The sequence below is a fragment of the Melospiza georgiana genome, chromosome 7, assembly GCF_028018845.1.
Source record: "Melospiza georgiana isolate bMelGeo1 chromosome 7, bMelGeo1.pri, whole genome shotgun sequence".
NCBI lineage: Eukaryota > Metazoa > Chordata > Aves > Passeriformes > Passerellidae > Melospiza > Melospiza georgiana.
Window position 1 is genome coordinate 14450988 of NC_080436.1, and position 22391 is coordinate 14473378.

Genomic DNA, 22391 nt, shown 5'->3' on the forward strand with positions numbered 1-22391 from the left:
TAGGCAAAAACTCTACAGAAATAAGAGAAAAGCTTCAGGATCTGGAAACCTCAACTGTACTGTCTCAGTCCTTCAAATACAATTCCTTCCTCACATTTACAGCATGAAATAGGGCAAAGAAACCTTGAGAGGCAGAGAAGATGCACATGCAGAAATATTTTTGCATCATTTTAAAGCACTTCCATAAACTCTAAGAATTCAAATGAAATGAATTCATCTAATCTGCTGGAGCTAATTTTCTTTGGTATTTTCTTGACAGCAACATTTGAAAGAATAAACACTAACACTGAATAATGATGAACATTTAACCTCATTTATCTAAAGTTTTAAAAAAATCATGACCTGAACTCTGTTTCTTTGAAGGAACTCCCAATAACAAGCTTTTTTTCCGCCTTTCTCCACCTTCAAGATGAACTAAATGAACTCAGCAGCATTTTAAGCTAAATTCTTTATCACAGTTAAGAGGAGGTAACTTTCTCTTGATTTGAAGGAAAAGGAATTAGTGTACTCAAGTATGCTGAGAGCCAGTCTCTGCATGGTCATTACTACACACATGCCCTCTCAATTCTTTACAGTTAATTGATAAAAATGTTCAAAAAATGGTAAAGGTTTGCTTACATTGCTGGCTTTGCAAGGAGCATAAATCCTCCCATTACGAGGAAGTTTGTTACTGAAGTACAATACCTAATATAGGGAAGAAAAAGATCTTCAATTAGAAAGTGAAAACATCCCAGAAAGCAGCAACTGTTGAAATGTCCAAGAGTTTATGATGACCTCTGTAACATCTTTTACTACACAAGTTATAGAGTACTTGAGCAATACTCTGTTACTGAACACTTGGCATCCACCTTCCACATGGAGCAGTGAACATGCACTACTACACATTTCTGCTGCCATTAGCACAATGCAGAGGGCTTACTTGACTTTTATTTTTGTTTCTCTCAGATTTGGGTGTGTACAGAATAAACTACCTGTTTGAACCATTTAGTACTACTAGCTTCTAATTACAGTCAGGATGGAAATTTCAAGAGAGGAATTTTCTCTTTTCCTGCTATTCAACATTCTATGACTTCTCTCCACCACCATTAGAAAAACAAAACAAAACCACCCTTTTCCAAGGGAAGATGTCTCTGCTTAGCCATTTAACAGATGATACTTGTGTTGCCTGACTGATCTTGAAAGATACTCATGGTGTAACACCAAGGCTCTGATGCCATACACATAAAAACATGTAAGCAATAGCGAGCAAAGAGGGAGTGCAGAAGACAAGCAGTAGTGAGAACAGAGGTTAGGTACTTCAGTCTTTGAGGAAGAAAAAATTAAAACCTTCTATTCTGAGTAATGAGAACCAATTTTGAAAATCTAGGTTACAAGAAAAATTCGAGTTGAAGACTAAGTAAGAAAATGAGAAAACACGTATTTAGATTTATGAACAATCTATATGATAAACAAAGTTGGAAGCTTCTTTTAGGGTGATACAGCATAAGTTTGTCACTGACCTAGCAAAAATGTTCTTGGTTGTGTCTGTGTTCAAAAAAAGTGCAACTAGTTGTCCAAACTGCTATTGCATAACAAAGTTGACAACTACTGCATAATAACAAGTAGATAATCTCAAAATTTTGTTTCCTTAGATATTTTCAGATATCTGGTAACCAAGATACAACACTTTTAAACTTTCTGTTAAACCATTATTTTTCACAAAAACTTGTAATTATTAAGTATGATGAGACTTCTGTCAGATTTAAATAAAATTGTCCAGAAACTAGAAGTTACTGTCAGGAAAGACAGAGAACAGGCTGAGTGCATAGATCTTCTCTCCCAAAATGCATTAAGCCAATAAAAACAATAACTAGGAAAATCCAGACTTAATGCTCAGTACTAAAGCAGCTCCAGCTTTTGGGTGACAGGTGTAATGGCAGCTGTTTAGTAGGCATGAGGACAGAAGAATTTTTGTCTGGAAGACAATCTTTAGTTAATGGCTACTGAGAAAGCATTTTGTAACCTCAATAAACCCCCAAAGGCAGCTCTAATTAGCAGCGGTATAACCTAGCAATGGTAAGTCTTGTCACATTATACTACACAAGATCCTTAATAAGTGATGAATATTTAGGTTTATAGGCAGCAACCAAAGAAGAATCTGTACCCAGAGTTTTACACAAAGGAAGGTGATGCTGTTCATGTGCTCCACTGGTGAAGACTTGGAAATACATCTCACTAAAAATGAATCCATTTGTGTAAAACTCCACACATTTCTAAATCACAACAATGCAACAGTCACATAGCTTTCCTTATGACCTACTTTCCCTTAACTCAGGGCTTGTTGCAGTCAGTAGATTAAGCCTGCAGAGACTCAAGATGAGAGGGAATTGGATACTTGCTCAGTGTAACTATCCAAAAAGAGACTGGAATGCTTCAGGATGGCCAAGCTCCTGGCTTCTTTTACTCCATGAAGAAAGCTACTTAAAGAAGCTCCATGTTGACCAATGAGATAGCACAGCTTGCTGAACCTGCTTGCCATTTCCTGCAACAACTGGATTGCATTTGCATTGCCCAAATTATCTGTAACAGACCAGAAAGCAATTTAGCTTACCTTATGAAAGAGCAGCACCCATTAACAGAGAAAATCTCAACATGGTGCTGTTTAGATGTTTTATCAGTACTTTCACCTCATGGATACATTATCCAGAATCAGAAATTCAACAGTTTTAGACTAAATACAGCTCAAATAATGAAGGTATTTCAGGTGAAACCATCAGGAAAGTGCAAATATTAACAGAATGAACACTGTCAAAATGCAACTGTCTTTCATCTGTTCATCCAAACAGGGGAGAAAGCAAGAGCTTAGTTTTATCTTGAAAATATCTTATTAGGTTTAAATTTTGCATAACAGAAACTGTAGGGAGAACGATATCAAGGAAAACATTAAAAGAAGGTCTTACCTAAACCTAAAAGAGGTCTAAGAACCTGAGATTTGATCTCACTCAGTCTGAAATAAAACCTTCTCTCAGTAGCAGCCAACTCATGCAAACTGGCAATATATCCCATTACGTTTTTGTCAACTAAGGCCAGACAGTTGTCACCACCAGCTATCACATTGCTTATGTACCCTATCTGAAAGATGAAAAAGAGAAAAGAAAAAACAGCAGCTTTAATGTCTTTCTTTTTACACCCCAATTTAAAAATAGAGTAATGCAAATAAAGCATATCTTGAAGAGCTAAGTGGTAGTAATTGATGGTAAGCATTAATTACCTTCAATAACAAACAACCCACTCAATACTGTCTTAATACAGGAATGACAAAAGTTGAAGATACATTTATGAACTGCTGTTCATTTTCCTGACTTTGACAAAACCAAAAGACAATAAATACATAAATCACCTTTTAAGGTGGCTCATACTACCATTCCATGTTTAAGAGACAGTGACCTTCAATTCAGTACATCATACATTTCTCCTATTAAATATGAAGAATATAATTTATTAAGGCTATGACTGTGCTCTAGACAGGTCCTTTCTCGACCCAGAATATGCCAATTTATTGATAAGAATCCAGTTTATTGATACTGCAATATTACTAACAGTAGTACTTGCTTTCCACAGTAGCTCAAAGCAGAATTCTTATCTAAGGTCAGCACAAGTGCCACTGATGCATTATGGTTCCTCACGAATTTTGGCCCACATGCAAAAGTGTGTAATTCAGAGTTTGAGCTCTACTTTTATTTCCTTGATTGATAAATAGAGGATTCCTTTGAAACACTGAGCCAAAGCTGTTCCACAGGCAACCAGTTCTTATATGCAAGAGCCTACCAGTCACCCTTGAAGAGAAGGGAATGGCTAGCAACAATCTTACAGAAGGCATACAGGTGTGTGTGTCTGCATGCACAGACATAGACCCAGCGTCTAAGTCTCTGTCCCTCCTCAAAACACTTCCCAAACAGCTTTCCTGCTCAATTTAGGGAAATAGCAGTGATACCCAGAGGAGCTAAGGCAGAGACACTCTCTGCCCTCATAATTTCCTTTTTGTTCCCTTAAACTCATCTTGGTTTGAAGCCATACACAAACTGGAAGAGGACATATAATCACAGTTCACACTGCTACCTCATGCCAACCTCAAGGCACATGTAAGATTCAGCTTCATGAAAAAACCTGTGTAGGGGCAGCCCCTGTCTCCCATTGACATCAAATGCACATTTTTGCTCAGATCTCCCTTTGCACTCATGTGAAAGGGAGGGGTGGGGAAGGAGAAGGTGCAGAACTCAAGGGGACCTTCTGCCCAGTCACTAACAAGAGGCAGAATGGAGTTACAGAACAGAGCAGCCCGTGGCCTCAGCCAGTTGAGAGACAAGCAAGTGAAGAGCAGTAGCAGTGAAGCCTGGACACAAAGACTGGTGAAGCAGAGCACAATAAAGGTGGGCCTTTCTGCAGCACACACAGATGTAAGGTAATGGATTAACACACTAGAAACACCTCCTTGTCCCTCAAAAAGAAGGGAAGGCCAAGAAACAGGCAGGGGAGAGAACAATACTAACTTGACCTCCTCTCTGCACCCCATCCAATGTGCTCCTCGTTTGACTACTAGGAACCAACCATGTGCCTTGACACCCTTACAGCTCATCAAGCCACCAGCACCACGCTGTTTCCTAAGAGCACCAGTATGATCTGTACTGACTTAAAGGAAATAACACTCACCTTACTACAAGCTACTAACAAAGCTGGACTCTTAGAACAGCTATTTTCATTCAAATTATTTTCTGTTGATGTCTCCTGGCCACAGTAATATAATCCAGGCTGGAAGTCTTTCTCATCTGCTAAGAAGAGAGAATAATCTAGTCCTGCTGCTGTAGTCCAAATACCTTCACCACACACCTAAAATTCAGGAGGAAGGAAGACATTAAAAATCATCACCCAAAGCTGGAAGGAGAGAAAAGTATATAACTCTTCTAGTCACACATGTACGTAATTCACCTGCCAAGAACAAACTATTGCAATAACCAGCCAATTTTTCAGCTTCAGTGTCTCATAACATATAAACTCCTTGCACATATACTGAAAACTCTTTCCAGTTTTCTTTCTAATGGCTAATTTTTTTTGCCTTTCAGTTACAAATCAGTTTTATTTTTAAATGGGCATCAAGTGAGTTTGATTAAAGTGGAACACTATTCTCCTCTCTACATTTAACTGGGAAATCTATATAAAGTTGGGAGACAATGAATCTGCTGTACATTAATTTGCATAAGGCCTAAGCAGGACAACTATGCAGCTAGCTTTCCATTAAGATGAGCACTAGAAAACATGGGAAAGGCTGTGGTCTAACCCAAAAATTGTTATTTTGCTATTCACTCAATGTGGTGAAAAGTTCAAAACAAAGAGAAAACCCACTGCCAAAATTCTGCAAAGCTCCGGAAATAAGGAAACGAACAACAAATGTGGGTGTGGTCCAACCAAACTAAAAACACTAGAAACAATTGTTTAGAATAAAAACAGAGCTCTGAAGTATTCACAAGTTTCAACACTGCAACATCAATATCAGAGAAATCAAACATAAGGTAAAAGTGAAATCTGATAGGAAAATAGAACAGTCACATTTCTCAGTTCTAGAACTTCACTGTGGTCAAAAACCAGAAGAAGTCTGTGAAAATGATTTGTTGCGTAGATTTTCACAAGCTCACCTAAAGATCATTTTACAGCATAAGCCAAAGAAAATCAAGGGCTCTGTTATTAAATAGCACATAGATCCATGAACAGGTCCTTCTCAGAAATTACTCTGCATTCACTTGTACAAGAAGAAAACCACAGAAAACAAAGTACCTTTGCAAGACGAGGGACGGTTGTTGGGGAGTTCAAGTGACCAAGCTGGCCAGAGATATTACTGCCCCAGGAATACACCTGCAAGAAGCAGTGCTGAACATCAGAATGAACATTTATATACATGGAAACATACTGAACTGTGGTAGTACAACACATCAAGTGCAAACACACAAGTCAAGGCTATAGGAGTCATGTACTGAGAAGCATTTCCTTCATTTTCACTGTCTTCCTACATTCTGAGATTGTCTTCTCACATTCAGAAATAGAATGCATCAAATCAACTCACAGCAATCTTTAAACATAATGTTGATGGTACGTGCAGAACTTGGGCAGAAATACAATTTATATTCCACAACACTTCCATGCTGCCTCCCACAAACAGGAACAAAAGTTTAGAAGCAAAAGAAACTAAAAACTAGAAAAGACCAAACATGATAATTATGTCTGAGAAACAACAAATGGTAACAATGACTTGTACCTGGGATTTGGCAGTGAGTGCTAAGGAATGATGGCCACCAGCAGAGAGGTGAATCACTTCCTTACCATCAAGGCTTTTCACACACAGTGGCTGAAGCCTGTCATTCCCCAGAACCCATAAGGTGAGGGAAGAGGGGTAGAATGTGGGAAAAAGAAAAAATATTATCAGAGGTACTGTTAATGTGGAAACACTCAAGGTTTTATTTCCTTCTCCAAAACAAATTAGAAAAAACAAATATATATGGAACCTTCTGGCAATAAACCAGCTTAGTCAAAATGATCAGGAAGGGCAAAAGTTGATGACAAACCTCACCCCAATTTGGATAAATTCAAAATATCACCAAAACTGTTACTGATTACAAAGGGTAAAATTGGAATTGATTGATGCTCAGTAACAACACAGCTTAAAACATATTACTTGGAGAAAATTAGATCACAACATCTGAAAGAACAAGCAGACACTGCATGGCAGATGTTTAAATTTGAGAAGCTGAGAGTGTTCAATACTCAAAATTTCCTAGCAATCTACTGAATAAAAAAACATTTTTCAAAGAAATCTCACCTTGGCAGAACATCACCATGCCCTAGCTGTCCTTCCTTGCCCTTCCCCCAGCTCCACACCTCTGTTCTTAGAGAGGGCAAAAGAGCATCAGCTTCACCACTGTAGGTTGGAGTCAGAGCCACAGTCCTCATTTTTGCCCGTCCTACCTTCCGTAAGAGCCTTGGGGAAACTGAGCAGAGGCCAAGAATGAGAAAAATTTCTGATCATTTTCATAAATGCATCACTCAGATTGTGCATTACACAGTAACAACACTACTTAATAGCAAGTGATCAAAACTTCTTGAAGCAGTTTTAATTCAAGCCCAAGAACAAAGGTTGACAGGTAAGACAATAGGTTATGGATACAAAGAGGTACCTCAGGTAGTAAAACCAGGTAGATATCAAGTAGTTTTTACCAGCTTCTAAAGTATAGCAGACATATGAAAACCATGCAGTTATAATGAAGCAAAGGAACCAAAACAAACTATACATTAAAGTGTTTTGAAAAAAAATATATCCTTGGAGTGAACAGAAGACTTCAATACTTCCTAAACCTCTCCTCAAATGCAAGATCAATATAGAACTAAACCATATATACATTCAGAGCAATTAACAGCACTAAATTCTGTGAGGGAACAAAGTCATTAACTTTGAAGTTCAGCAGTGGGAACTGGAATACTTATAGGTCTCTGGCTCAAAACCAGCTCAGTGCAGTGCAGATTACAGACCACAGATTTTTATCTTTGGCTACAAAACCACCACGAAATATCATCTGGCAATATGACTCCTCCAATGTGCTCACTTTACCTTATTTTAACAAGAAAGACCATTTGTAGACCCACTGTTTTTGGTTTTCTTAGCATGCAGTATCTGCTAGTCTTCACTCTCTCCACTGCTTTCAAGCCTTAAGGTATCATTTAGAATTCATACACATCTTTGAGAGATCATTGGATTTGTGTTTAATAAATATTTGGGGTTTTTTTCACTTACAAACCTCCACATTATTATAAATTTTCCAGTGTTTTTTCCCCAACATGCTTGTTTACCTTGTGACAACAAGCCAGGCAGGGAAAGTCTTCGACTCCCTCCTTCAGATTCCTCTTCCCTAATATCTACTAGACTGGAACTCTTCTTCCCCTGCATGGATTCCAGCCTGACCTGCTCCTCTCGGCTGTCCTTCAGAGCTTCGGGCCCCGGGGACCTGCTGCCCGCCTGAGATCCCGGCTCACTCGAGGATGTGCCATACAAGTTCATCACCTTCTTCAGGGACAAGGCTCCAGCCTCGTAGGTGGCAGCCACTCTCACCCCAACTGCTGAGGCACACGAGGCCACCAGGCTGTTCAGGGTGGATGTGCTGCTGCCTGGGGGGCCAGGGATACAAGCACTGAGCTGCTCCTCTTGAGATGGCTAAAACCAAAGGGAAGTGGGAAACTATCAGAGCAGGCAGCACAGTAGGATGATGATACACATTCACTATTCAAACCACGGGCCAGACTGAACACCATATAATATTTATTATTAATGTTTACTATAAATTATATATGTATTTTAACTGTATAATATAAATTATCCAGATTTTTTATGCTTAGGTGTACATCTATTGCTCAGAATGATTTTTTAAAGGTAGCACCAAGCACCATTTCTAAAAGGACTGGGCTTTGTCTGTTACACCTGCTCACATAAGAGACTGTAAGTCTGGGGTTTTTAAATACCAACAAAAAAAGGATCTTTGCATACAAATATAAGAAGGGATATAATTTTAAGCTTATTACCAACTTCTTTGCCACCAATGAAAGTGCATCAGTGAGCATGCTCCATTTTGAGAGAGACAAGAGCTCTTTTCAATATGTAAAAGGTAAACAGCAATTCATGGATTCATTTTGCAAGGCCTATCTCAAAACCAAACTGGGCTGTGTCTCCTTACACCGTTGTTATATCCATATAAAGCTTAGCCAATAACCCTCAAGTCACACGAGGGACAAACTGACTGAAGGCAATTATTAGCCCCAGCACACCATTACCTGTAATAGCAAACAGCTGACCCACCAAATAAGAAACAATGCCCAAAATGACCTCTGACAAATAGCTTGAATATTAAAACAAAGACAGCAAAGTCCTGTTTTCCCATCTAATACACAGTGGAAAATGGTATTATTGCAAGTACTACAGCTCATTTTATTCCGACAAAATAAAGACAATCTTTGACTTTAAAGCTTAGGTTAAAGGACTGGGATTGGTTCTATTTACTTCATCCTATTTCTAAAAGGCATACCTAAGCAAAACAGGAAGGAAAACTTCATTTGTGTAGGAAAGCAAAGAAAAATGAAGGATTTTACTAATGCTGAAACGTTACATTAGACCTCATCTCTGCTCTTCACCTTTATGTCAATAGTGGGAGATTCAGTGAATCAATTCCAGTCTTGATTCCTGAAACTGTGCAAGGAAAACAGTGTTCTGGAAATATGCCAGGAACAAGGAACTGACAACGGGAGCATCAATCTATGTGTTTCAGTCATTTCTCAATGCTGGAGCTCTTGCAGGAGTCTGAGGAGCCCACAACTGCTAGAATGCATTCATTATAGCAAGAAGCAAAAGAAAGAGCAAATGTATTTACACAACATTCATTTCTCTAAAGGAAGTTTTCCTCAGAGAAAGAAAGCATAACTTGCTGAACTACTAAGTACTGGACAGATTTTAAAACTATGTGGTTTTGTTGCCATCAGAAGCAGTAACAAAAATCAACTATTTTGTAGGTATTGTGAAATTTATTTCCCAGAACCACCGTGGAGAATATTTTACTGCAACTACTAAAAGAATAAATAAATTTATGTCTGCACAAGACTTTAAATGACAAAAGAAATTTTCAGTGTCAGTTTTGCAAATTAGGCCACAGAGCAGCAGGGCTCCTCACAGGACAGCAGTTAAGTAAGGACTGCCAGACTGTGCTGCAAGATTCTGGATTAGTTTTCTGTCTAGTAACTTTTGGGTTCTATCTTCTTCCCTTTGCTCCTAATCACATTTCCTTTTTTTTTTTTTTTTCCCTCTCTAAAACCCAGAAAAAATTATTTTGTCAGGGAGCCACAAACAGCTCTTAAACCATCATGTCAAGAATTTTCTGAAGCTTACTAAGAGATGAGTACTTGACTGTTCTGCTATAGCACCAGAACAGTGTTGTTAAATCATTTTCCACACTACACAGAGTAGTACTTACACATCTCCCACTGCTTTTTACGAGTTTGTGCCACCCCTACATTATTACCATTAGAAACCTTTTGGTCAAACCTTTTAGCAATCTGCAATCCGGAATTTTTAACTGATTGAGAAATTAGATGGATTTGTGAGGGATTTGTTCCAGGTACAGAAATTAAACCCTCACCTTAAAGGTAAATTGGATGAGTACCAGTAAGATCCACTGAATCCTTCTGCCCCACACAAATGGAAACCCATGCATCAGGAAACAGAGCATGGAAATTTGCTTATGTGGTTCTGGTACTGCAGACCATGAGGAGGAGAGATTAAAGCACTGTCAAGGCTGCCCACAATGAAGGCTCACAATTGAACAACAGTGGGGAACAAAAAAATCTTCCACTTAAAAGCTGAGGACCGTCAGTGAAAAAGCCACTTGGAAACTATAAAAACACCATAGCTATAGTAAAGTAAATTTTTCATTTGTAAAAAGAGTAATGTTGTCACACATGCAAGAGAAGTTATTGCAAATTATAACTGTGCTGTGATTTGTAATTAGGTACCAACCTGTTCAGGCTCTGTAGAGATGTTTTTATTCAGGCTCTCATTTAATGAGTTATCTGACAAACCAATTAAGTACTCTTTCCCCTCTTTTTTATCTGAGAACAGAATATTTCCTGAACTTGAAATTCCACTATCTTCCCGTCCATCGCTGCTGGAAAGGCCACTTGGTCCATCAGATTCTAAATCCACGAGCCTGTGTTGTTCCACAAGTGGTTTCTGACAGTTTTCACTTTGGCCAGCTGTTACACCTTTCCCTCCGGGGGTGTCCAATGAGGGACAGAAAACGTGGTTTTCTGGCTGGTTATCAGACAGTGCTACACCCAGTGGGCAGCAGTGACTATCTGAAATGATGACATGATCTTCCTTGTCTGTCATGGTAATGAGAGGCTGACTGCAGTGATTGCATCTCTCTGGGATAGGCTTCATTTCCTGCACGGGGAGGCATTGTACCAGAGCCAGGCTGTGGTAGGCTCCACAAGCAATCTGGAGCACCACACGTCCTGCCAGGTGCTCTACCTTCTGTGGCTTTGTCACTGGGAAAGTTGTTGTTATGAGGCCGAGCTGGCAGCCACTCCCCCAGGCCCATATCTCTCTGCTCAGCGACAGTGCCAGCGTGTGCTCCTCTCCACATGCCAGCTGCAAAATCCGCACGGACAGCAGAGGGCTGGTTTCAGAGTCACAGATACTGACCAGCTGGGGCTGGGGCACACAGGGCTGGTTGGCAGCTGCACACTGGCCAGCAGAGTTGTCCCCCCACATGTACACCACGCCGCTCTCCGTCACCGCTCCATTGTGGAAGCTGCCGGCTGCCACTGTAATTATACGATGGCCAAGCAAAGTACTCTCTAAGAGAGGACTGTTAACACATTCCTCAGGTCCTGATCTCCAGGGCAGCTTTCCAAAACTGTAGACCTCTCCACCTGGGAGGGTGGAAAAAAGAAAAACAAATCCTAGTATGAGTGTAAAACCAATTGTTAAACCAACGCAAAAATATGAAGACTGCTTCAGACAAACAGATATGAATTCCTAGCTTAGTCCAGGCTCAACAAGACTATAGCTACTGATATAAGAAGGCTGCTGGTTGCTCTCTGCAATTGCTGCTGTTAAGTTCTACACCTCACACTAATGTTACCCTGTGCATGCATGCACTGTTAAAGTAAGCAATGCTTTTCTGCTAAAAACTCCATTATGCTCCAGTCAAGCGAGTTAAGTGTATTCGTTGGTCCTTTCTAATTTAAGAACATACTAAAGGAGATACAAATGTGTATGAAAAGCACAAAGTACAGTCCTCATCTTTCCAAACACACATCTAGCATCACTTCTAAAAGAAAAAAACTTGACAATAACTGAAGATTGTTACTGCCCCAGACCATAACAATCAGGTGTTCATTACCTTCAGTTAGAAGTAAGCCATGGTGGGTTCCAAGGGCTGCCTGTAACACGGTCTTTCCACTGAGGCCTGGGAGCCTTTCTGGAGTCACGGAGCAGGAACCAGCCTTCCAAACATAGACCAGGCCTCTCTCTTTGGCTCCTTCTGCCTCTTCTGAGCTACAAAGATTGCATGAAATTGGAACACAATCAGGATGAAGTTTTCCATGGTTCAGTAATGCCTATGTAGGAAAGGCTTGGTAGTTCAGACATCAGCTTTACTTTCAAGCCAACATATTTATATTATCAAATTGTAAAGTAAATGCTATTTAAATGAAAAGGTGTCTTCTGTTTGAAACCATAAGCTTTTTTCTCATTTGTACTTGTCCATGTACCAATTGCTCCCATTAATAGTGTGTTTAAAACATTACACCTGTAGGAGCTCATCCTTTATACACTTTCATTTCTACCTCTAGAGATAAAAACGAGGTTTTGATTGTTTGGGTTTTTTTCCTTCTTTGTAAATTCTTAATGAGTGGCCCAGATTCAAATGAGTCAGCTATTCAAATCAACTGAACCATGAAAAAACAAATATCCTGAAATAGTGTGCAATTATCAGGGCTTGCAGGAGTTACTGGAACTATGCTAACTTCAATACACTGTGGTTTGAATGCTCAGTCAGCAACTTCTCCAACTCAGCACAAAGAAATTCCTCAGAATTTTGACAAGCCCACAGTTTTAACAATTTGAAGAATCCCTTGATTTAAATACAAAAAGTTATGTTAAGCATCAATATAGCCTACCTTAAATTAAGACTAGACTTAAATTAAGAGTCAAGCTTAATTCCCTAGAATTTTATATAGACTAGACTGTTTTCTACTCAGAAAGAAAAAAAGGTTTAGATCCTAATTACACAATAGCCAAGTCACTCACTCCCTTCATAAATCAGCTCTTGCAGCTTGACATCAACTTGTGGAATTAAATACATTAAGATGGCAAGGGAAGGTTTGACAGAATTACAGTCTTTGTCTAGAAGAAAAGGCACAAGAAATAAAATGTACTCCAAACCTGTAGCAAACCCATAAAAAAGCTATTCTGATACAGCACACTGCAGGCAAACTCATGCAAGTAGCCCTATTCCTGCAGGCCATGGATCTGTTAATCTATGTACTTTGTTAACTGTGGTGCACAGGATGAACATCCTTATGCAATCTGCCTCTGAAACATTCCAGTTAAGAATAGCTAGGAAACCAAATTATCTCTCTTAGCTCCTGTGTCCATCCCAAATATCTTTATTTTTCTATAAAACAGAAAGAAAAGAAAGAAAAAATTTAAAAGGTGACAGTCTAGAACTCTTCTAGAATTCAAGTAAATAGTAAAGCAAACAGATTTAAAATGCAAACAGATTTAAAATGCAGAGTCCACCTTGCACTTCAAATACATAGGACTTGTGTTTAGAATAGAAGTAAATTTAAAAGGCACCAATCAAGGAATATATACACAAAGAAAAAAAAGGCTTAAAATTTTAATATCAATATAAGGATATTTCACCTAAGATAAAAATACAGATTTTACACAGATGGGCAAAGTACTCCAAAGGATACAAAATTATAATATTGAGAATTTTCATCAATATATTGTACATCAAATCAGTTCAACACCCAATATTTGTGCTTTTATCCGTTTAACAGGTCTTTAGAAAACAGTGTAAAACAAATCTGGACCTCTACCAAGTATCTCAGTGCAAGAAAAGCCTACTGGAGGACTACTGATCCAGAATCAAAATTCACAGGGGTAGGTACCAGACAGGATGTACTGTTCACTTGGGACTGCTGCTTTCAAGTTTGTAGCCTGTGGCTATGGCTCCAGAAATTACAACCATCAGCTTAAAAAAGAAGTTGCTGTTGTAGCACCTTTAGTGTTCCAGCCACAACTGAAGCTAAGATAAGAATCTTCCCTTTAGTGGAAGTTTTAGTACAAGTTACATAAAGAGTATGCTGATATCACTTGATTTTCCAGGATGACCATGAGCTGCTCTATTTCAGGGAGCCTCTGCGGTTTCACCTAGCTGCTCATTCTCACCTTCTTTCCTGTGAGTCCATCTGTCAGTGGCAGCACTCCATCCCCACCAAATTGCTCCTCTTTCAAAAGGAACAATAGAATTGGCACAAACTGAAAAACATAAAACCCAGCAATTCAATCACAAACAACATAAAACAATAACAACAACAAAACCCAAAAAACCTCCTAAGGTTTAGCTCCTGCATTCAATAAATAAACACTTCCACACTGCCAGAACAGATCAAGTATTTATATTTAGTTCACTCACACTGAGTTGGCAGACAGAAGCTAAACAGCCAGACTCGTCCTAACTACTCAGCTCACAATGGCTCTATTGTAAGGACAGAATGAACAAAACCTCATTCAAAGGCAGAAATCCACATCAATCTCTCTATACAATTCTCATTACACCACTCAAAAAACACCAAATTGATTCATTTTCAGTCATAAGACAGAATTCAATACTCAGCTAAATTTAAGGTGAAGAGATTTGCATGAGCAGAAAATGATTAGGAGTTGAATTTGTAACTTAATTCCTGAAGCAAATCACACATCACCATTAGCAGGTGCAGTAGTGCCTGGGCAGAAATGCAGAAAGCAGAGTCCAAAACATTCCTGCAAACTGGTAGCAGAGTGCCTATGGAGATAAAGACAACCACGGAAGACCAGGGGAAAAAAGAGGCTGCTCTAGCCACAATTTCATCCTTTCAGATTTGGCATTTTGCAAGTTCACCATCACACCTTTCCATCCTCATGAAGATAACTTTGTACTGCTTTTCTTGGAATAAAACAAAGCTACAGTTAATCTTTGTTTCTTATGAGCTGTTTGGCTTCTTTTAGTATTAAAAGAACGGTGATTTTGCTTGATCTACTCCTTACTATATGAAGTATTACAAATATTACATTAATGCATGTGTATAATCACATTTATTCAAAGTTTCACATATAAATGCTTTAGAGCTGTTGCTTTATCATAGTTGCTGTCTGATATCCACTGTAACAAAACAGAAAACAAATAAGTTAGTATAAAAATTAAGACCCAGAATAAGTCATCTGAAGCTTTTGTATGCAGACATATATATGGCCAGTCATGCATACAAGAGACCAAATATATTCAGACCTGTAACTCTCATACAGGAGTTTCAGAGCGCACTTGGAAACAGTAATCATCAAGTTGATAAATAATTAAAATAATTAACAAAACCTCCAACACTTCCACTGGAGTGCTGTGAATAATGAATTACCAAGGAGACCTTCACATATAGAAACAACACAGCATACAAACAATTCCAGTCCTGCACATACAGGACCCTAAGAAGAGTGATTTGGGCTTCAGAGTTGGCAAGGAACAGACCTCAAAAAGATAAAGATTTGATAACATTTGGTATTGTGATAAGTCATATACACCCTGCTCTAAAAAACCCCCAAAACCCAGAGCATACTTTCTAGGAACACAGACACACCAGTCACCACAAAGGTTCTGCTTTCAAGACAGCCTCTCCTTCCTCAACTACAAAAGGAAAAAACCACTTACAATTGTAAAAGTTAACTTTTAAAATATTAACAAAGGAGTCTCACAAATACAAGGGAACTGTCGTGTGATGCTTCAGCAGCAGAGGTGTTGATGAAACATCAAAGGAAAATGGAAGTGCCTTTTGGAACCATAATGTGTTCTTGCTCAGAGCAAGTAAATTTAGGGTTTTCTTTAGCCTACTCAAAACCACCTAACCCTACAATTCATCCTCTTGAAAATGCCAGCACCCCTCCTTTGTGAAGGACTCTAGCTTCAAATAAAATGACTCAGTGGGTCACCGAATCAAAGAGATGAACATCTGATGGAGTAATTGAAGTATCAACAAATACATTTACACTGCATATAGTTATTTGAGGTTAAGGAACTAAAATTCTTGACTTCTAGAATTTATGGACTTTTTTATGGACTCAGAATTTTTTTCATTTTCATGAGCCTCAACTGCAAAAAAAATTATTGTAGTTGTCATGAAACCTTCTGATTGTAACAAAATAAAGACAGGCATTTGATTAGCTGTTTTGCAAGATCTGCCTTCAAAGCCAAATTGAAAAACTATTTACTTAATTCTTAAGTAAGAAAGCTGCAACAGTGGCAAATTAGAAACTAAGAGCATGATAGATATTTTCTTTACAGAAGCTCACACTGCAGGTTGCATTACCAAGCATTTCTGCATATAAGGGAAAACAAGAGTCAAACTGTCTTCTTTCCACAGATGAGACATATTTAAGGCATTTTGAAAACACTTTCAAGTTCAGTTCAAGTTCTTATTCACTCCTAGGACAGCACAACATTATTCCCATTTCACAGCTAATGCAAAATACAGGTTGCTTTGCCACAGCTACAAACTAAGTAAAGTTCTTGTAACAGAAGGTTTCTTCCTCCCAACAGAAACACGTCGCTTTCCTTGCTTACCCTCACATCATTTATACATTGTGTCCTTTGCACTAAGCTAACCTGAATTGTTATTAGCTGTAGCATTCACGGAGGTGAACGCCCAGGCACAAAACAACACTCGTGCATGGAAGCTCAGTGTGACACCAGCACCTTCACTGCTCTGCCCAGACCTTCAGCGTTACATTTTGCTTCCAACGCTGCAAGTGCAAAGCAGCAAGCAGAGCCAATTATGAAATGGATTTGTGCTACAGACAGATGGTCACTGGCATGACACTGATGTCATACTCTCCACTTCCAAAGTTAAAGGCTAATTCTCCAGAAATCCAACGCTACCACACCATAACAACTGCCACTGTTGGGAATGATGTGGAGCAAACACTTCTCTCACTGTCACGGACTGTGCTCTTCGCTGACCAGTTTTAAGCAAGCACCACAGACATGAAGGTAACCTCACATTCACTGCTGAACAGCAGCAGCTGGTCTGCCCCTGACTTTGAGCAACACTGGAACTCCCATGAGCCTCATGTCAATAAACACTGCAAATATTTCTACAGCTTTCACACATGTTTACTTATGTATTTCCAAATACATTTTTAATACATTTGTTGCATCACATTTAGCAATAACTCACAGAACCAAGACTGCACATTTGTCATACAGAATTACCTACTCAGGTTCTGAAGAGGTGATCTCCAAGCTTCCTCATTCAAAACAGAGCTGTCAACATCGTTTACTATTGGCAACTGTGGCTTACATACAATGTGTGACTGGTTAAAGAGGCCCTTGTGTTTTGGTCAGCATTAACCACTGCTTTTAACATTGTGTGATTAAGATCTGCTCAGAACAAAACAAAACAACTGGCTACTGAGAGACAGTAGAGATCCCTTTGGATGAGGGCGAGGGTGCAAAGCTTTTAACGCCAGCTCCAGCGAATGCAGGATGGTAGCAAAATAAAGCAGTAAAGAAGCCGGGGGGAAAAAAACTAACACAGGTGAAAATTAACTGCTACAGCATGCAATTAAAAATTTAAAATTTACTGCACTCGTAAGAGACATAAAAAATCTGAATCTCCTTCTGCCTCTTTTTTTTTTTTTTTTTTGGATTATACCTAAATTTTGCACATTCTCATGTGGTTCCCCGTCTGAAGACAGTTCACTCTGCAGAAATTGAAAGTGCAAAGTACAGCTAGTTTACATGAGCTGCTGCCCTACAACAGCAGTGATTAACTACAAATCATCTACGAGCACTCCCTATTTTCGTTCTGGAAGAGGAGGCCTGTGACAGGGACAGGACACCACGTCACCTGTACAGGATGCTGCAGCCGCAGCAGCACCATCACTCAATACACTCCAAAGGCCGAACTGCATTAACCCCCGAGCAAGCAAGGCACGCATAGGGACAGGACCTTTAAACGCAAGTGGGAGGAGATGAAGGGCATGTCAGTTACAGTCCGGGGTCTCTGTCCACCATGAGGGAGGGGACCTTTCAGACCCGACAGAAATACACCTCGATATCTGTGCTGTACCAGCCCATCACAGCGCGGTTGGAGTTGGACACCCAGGGTCGGTCAGAGCTGCTCTTCGGCCTCTCCCCAAGTCGCAGAGCTCAGCCGGGGGCAGCGCAGGGCCTGTCCCGTGTGTCTCCGGGGCCGCCGGGCGCTCCCGTCCCGCAGCGCAGGTGCGGCAGGCGCGGGGAGCGCGGCCCCCCTCAGGCACGGCCCCCCTCAGGCGCGGCTCCCCCTTGCCCCGCGCGCAGCCCCGCGCGCAGCCCCGCACCTGTTGCCGCTGCGCCGCCCGCAGCCGCGCGCTGCCCGCAGCCCCTCGCGCCGCCCGGCTGACTCACGCGGGGGCGCGCGACGCGCAGGGGGCGGGGCCAGCGCCGACGGGTCCCTGCCCGGGACAAAACAGGCACAGACCGAAGCGACACGTGGGTGCGCGTCGAGAAATATTCGAGGCGCAAATAAAGAGCTCGGGGCCGGCCCAGGCAGGATCGGTGACAGCGACAACGCCCGCCCGGCCCTCCCGGCTCCGCAAACCCGCCCGACACCGCTGCTTTAGCGGGGAGCAGGTCTGCGCCACAGCTGCCCTAGGTCCAACATGGAGCAGCCTGGTGTGAATAGCTGTGCTGCCACGTGTGCGTGCACGTGTTTGTGCGAGCCATGCACACACGCCTAGGTGTGCTTTTCCACACGCATAGATTGCACAGAATACATTTAAATATGTACACATAAATAGAGCAATATCTGTATATATGCAATATGTATATACACCTATGTGTGTATATACACACATGCTATGCATATATATATATTAATTTTTATTTTTTTTCCAGTTACAACAATCAGCAGCTATAAGCATGCTTTCTTCATTTATCGTCTCTGGCTACCTGGCAAAAGTTGGATTACTTCTCTTTGTGACAGTATTTCCCCTCTACTCCCTGACATGCAGAGGCCGGGTGGTTGGGTTGCAACAGGAAATCATTCCTGCCTTCCCAAGACATTTTTGCTTTAAATAAATAACTATGCTCATGGAAAGTGTCATTCTTGGACATCTAAATAGTGAAGCAAAGTGAAGATTGCATGTGATACGTTCAAATAAAAACTGAAGGACCTAATGGGTCAGCATAAAAATACCACAGGACAATGTCTGCTCCCTCAGCCCTTGTCATTTTCCCTGTGTGGGTTGGATGTTAATCCTAGGAAGCTGCACAGTGAGCTCATGCAGGACTATAAGAATGGGATTTTTGGCCATCCACATCCAGGGTAAATCCCCTGTGCATTCCCTGCTCTATAGTGGGCAGGGTTAATCACTTTGGTTATTCTGACATATGGACGAGACCATCAGCTACAACTCATTGCACCCCTTGGACACGTAATCCAGCAGGGACAGACAGGTCCCCACGCTGATGGAAATGCCAAAGCAAGGGCAGTCAATGTACAGCTCCTGCAGAAAGCACAGCTCAGCCACAGTGCTCAGAAAGCTCACCCGAGAGCCCAGAGGCTGACGTCTGAAGCCTAGAACTGCTACAGGCAGGGAGGGAAGGCAAGGTCTGCTCCTTTCCTGTGTGAAACCTAGCCCTTCATTATCCATCTCACTACACTGAGAGCTGCTTAACTGAAATAAGTGTATACAAGCAGAAAGTTTGGATTTATTAATTCTCCATCGTCAGATATGAAAAATGTTGGCTGTTTTTGGAGGGCATGTACCAAAGGAACTGAAATCAATGGAACTACTCCAGAGGTGCATTTGGACTTTCAGAAATCACAAGACTCTTTGAGGCAGAGACCTCATGCGAGTCATATGAGCTGTTATTTACAGACACAGAGGGATGAGGAGGAGCAAGGAGAGAAAAAGAGATACAGTTTAATTTAAACAGGACAACATGGGAGACATGCTGTGTGTAAGTGCTGTTAGACCAGGATGCAGCAGCTGCTGTTCAGAGAGAAGGAGCTCCCAACAAGTCCAAGGCCTCCAGCACATGGAAGCAGTGACTACAGCAGAGGTATTTAATGTCATATTGTGATACTTCTGCATTGAGATAGGGGAAGCCTGGGTGCTTCCACTTGTGGGAGTGCAAAGCTGTCACATTTGCTTCTAACCAGACAGCATCAAACTTTGCAGCTTCAGGCTTGTGAAGCTACTGAAAGAGGAATCTACCTTAGATGACAATAAGTGTCTTTGATGAGATGAGCAGGGAGAGGAGATTGCACTCCAGCAAGTTCTATGCCAGTGAGAGATTGCAAAACAGGGAGGCAGCCAACAACCTACAGTTCTGGAGGAGGCAGCATGCCACAGATTGCAAATCCTGTGTTGACAAATTATAACCCATTCAACAGAGCTGCTTGGGAGGGCTTGAAGCCTGCTTGCCATTTACTGCTACCTTTTTCTATAGCTGAGTAGTGTACAGCACTGCTATGCTGTATGGGCCAAATTACCAGGCTGTGTAAATTATACAGTGGTGAGGAAGGAGGTGAAGGGTAAGGGATTAAGGGGGAGAAGAATACATAAATGTAAACTTCCTGAAATTTCACTCCTGCATTTGAGTTTTGGTCCCTGCCCTAACAAGTTATTTAGAGATTAATTAATTCAGGTTGAGGGGGAATAGCATGCCTTTGGCATGATGCTGGCAGAAGTACTCTCTGCAGTTAAGGCAGTTTTATCTTTGTGTGTTCTGAGTGGGTGCTACCACTTACCAACACAGGAACACACAGACAGTTGCTCCCCTCACAGCCACTACTGGAGATCTATGACTGGAAGAGAGAGATGAAAATGATGTGCATTGCTAAAAGCCACTGCAGTCAAGGAGAAAGAAAAGAAACTCATCAGTAGAATGGAGTTTGCCAGTGATACAATTTGTCCCCTTTTCCTATGCCAGCTGTTAGATGTAACCAGAGCATCCCTTTCTCTACCTCCTCTGCAACCCCTGCAGCTCCATAGCCTCCAGAGCTGGAGGTACAGCACACAGGGACCTTGGAGTTACACTGATTCTTTCCAGGAGCAAGATGTTGTGGAGGGGTTCAAATGGGTGAGGTACAGCATCCAGAGAGCCAGAAAGGAGATATTTTATCCAATGGTTATTCCAGCCATTAATCAGTACTTAATTACTGAATGACCTGCTAGTAGACCCAGCAATCTAAAACACATACCAATTTCTTCATGAAGCAGAGACCAGGCATCCCATTTGGAGCTGCCACATCCTATGTACATCTAGAGAAGCTGTGTGAAGGATCCTGTGCGACTGTGTACAAGGGGATCAGCAGGTGAGCAATACTCCTTCCCAGTGCTTGCTGAAAACACCTCCAATGGCAGACAAAGGCAAATCAAAAGTCCAGTTTTGCCTTTAACATGATATTTGCAAAGCCCCATCCCCATTTTTCAGGGAACTCCTCCACTGCAGCCGTGGAGGCATCACAAAGACTCTTTGATCCACAGCAGTGTGCCAGGAGATTGTCTGGCTGAACCAGGGGGGGAAGCAAAGGTTTTCCTTGAAGTGAGCAACCTCTGCATAGTTGAAAAATTGGGCTTGAGGTCATGCTGGCATCACACAGGGACAGGAAAGCTGTGAGAAGGTGGAGTGGGGTCACTGCTCAAAGCTATGCTCTAGCAATACCTGGATAGCAGCACAGTGCTTGTTTAGTCAGGTGGGCTGGTCTCAGCTCACTGCTAATGAACACAGGATGGAGGAGGTCTGGAATTACCTTTGAGTTTGGCCTGAGTGGGTCAGCAAGCCCCAGAAATTTTGCTTGGGTGTTTGCTTGGGAGACTGTTAGTGTTATCATGCCAAGCACTGAGAAGCTTCATGTGACTTTCTACTGTGACCTGACAGGATCAACAGCCAGGTGGTGGCACTGAAAGTGATCAAGCTGGAGGCAGAGGAGGGAGTGCCCTTTACAGCCATTCGGGAAGGTAAGACATAGAGGAGCATCACTCTTGAAGAGCATTTGTTTTAAGGTGGAAAAGCTCCATGATGTCTTCCTCAGTCCTTCCTTGCTTATTCAATGTGCCAGCTGTCCTTCTCCCAAAATTCTCAGTGTCCTTATCCTCTCATGGAGGATGTCTTCACGCTGGGCTGGACAGGCATGGAAAGGACAGAGAAGGAATCTCTGGTGTATGCACTTGTGAGAGATGCACCCATGCCTGTGATAAGGAAAGTGCCAGCTGCATCCAGAGCATGTTCTTTCTAGCAGTGTCAGGGCCCCCTTGCACCTTCTGCTTGCTGCCTCCTTCACAGCTGCTTTCTCTCTCCCTCTAGAAAGTACACAGCCTTTGCCACTGCTGCATTGGGCAGTTGTAGACTTGTTACTACAACCATGACACTTTCCTAGCCAGTTCCTGGAGCATCACAGATCTCAGCCCGAAGAGAGATACTTTCAATAAAAGTGATGTGTAATAACATCTGTTATTTCAGTCCAATGAGAAATTCTTCTTATCAGTCGACTTTGTAGAGCATTGGGCAGATTTC

At 41.3% G+C, this 22391-nt stretch overlaps 2 protein-coding genes across 4 annotated transcripts in view; one reads left to right on the forward strand and one right to left on the reverse strand.

Annotated features, from left to right (window-relative positions):
- The window catches only part of ALS2 (alsin Rho guanine nucleotide exchange factor ALS2), a 36848-nt gene extending 18570 nt beyond the window's left edge, over positions 1-18278 (reverse strand). For 2 of the 3 annotated variants that reach the window (XM_058027678.1, XM_058027676.1), the window contains exons 1-12: positions 18206-18278; positions 14027-14116; positions 11970-12124; positions 10580-11496; positions 7873-8233; positions 6848-7016; positions 6287-6383; positions 5809-5886; positions 4690-4866; positions 2940-3111; positions 2379-2559; positions 619-684 (exon numbers count right to left, since the gene is read on the reverse strand). In XM_058027678.1, the coding sequence (XP_057883661.1) occupies positions 619-684; positions 2379-2559; positions 2940-3111; positions 4690-4866; positions 5809-5886; positions 6287-6383; positions 6848-7016; positions 7873-8233; positions 10580-11496; positions 11970-12124; positions 14027-14046 (2393 nt within the window). In that variant the 5' untranslated portion in view covers positions 14047-14116; positions 18206-18278. Of the gene's footprint in view, positions 1-618; positions 685-2378; positions 2560-2939; positions 3112-4689; positions 4867-5808; positions 5887-6286; positions 6384-6847; positions 7017-7872; positions 8234-10579; positions 11497-11969; positions 12125-14026; positions 14117-17835; positions 18049-18205 lie in introns of those variants that run through there. The other variant, XM_058027677.1, reaches the window with a different exon arrangement.
- Positions 18279-19820: 1542 nt separating this feature from the next.
- CDK15 (cyclin dependent kinase 15) overlaps positions 19821-22391 on the forward strand; it is a 34279-nt gene continuing 31708 nt past the window's right edge. Inside the window, exons 1-4 of the mRNA XM_058028205.1 lie at positions 19821-19931; positions 20805-20954; positions 21092-21189; positions 21756-21835. Coding sequence (XP_057884188.1) covers positions 19821-19931; positions 20805-20954; positions 21092-21189; positions 21756-21835 — 439 coding nt within the window. The remainder of the gene's footprint in view (positions 19932-20804; positions 20955-21091; positions 21190-21755; positions 21836-22391) is intronic.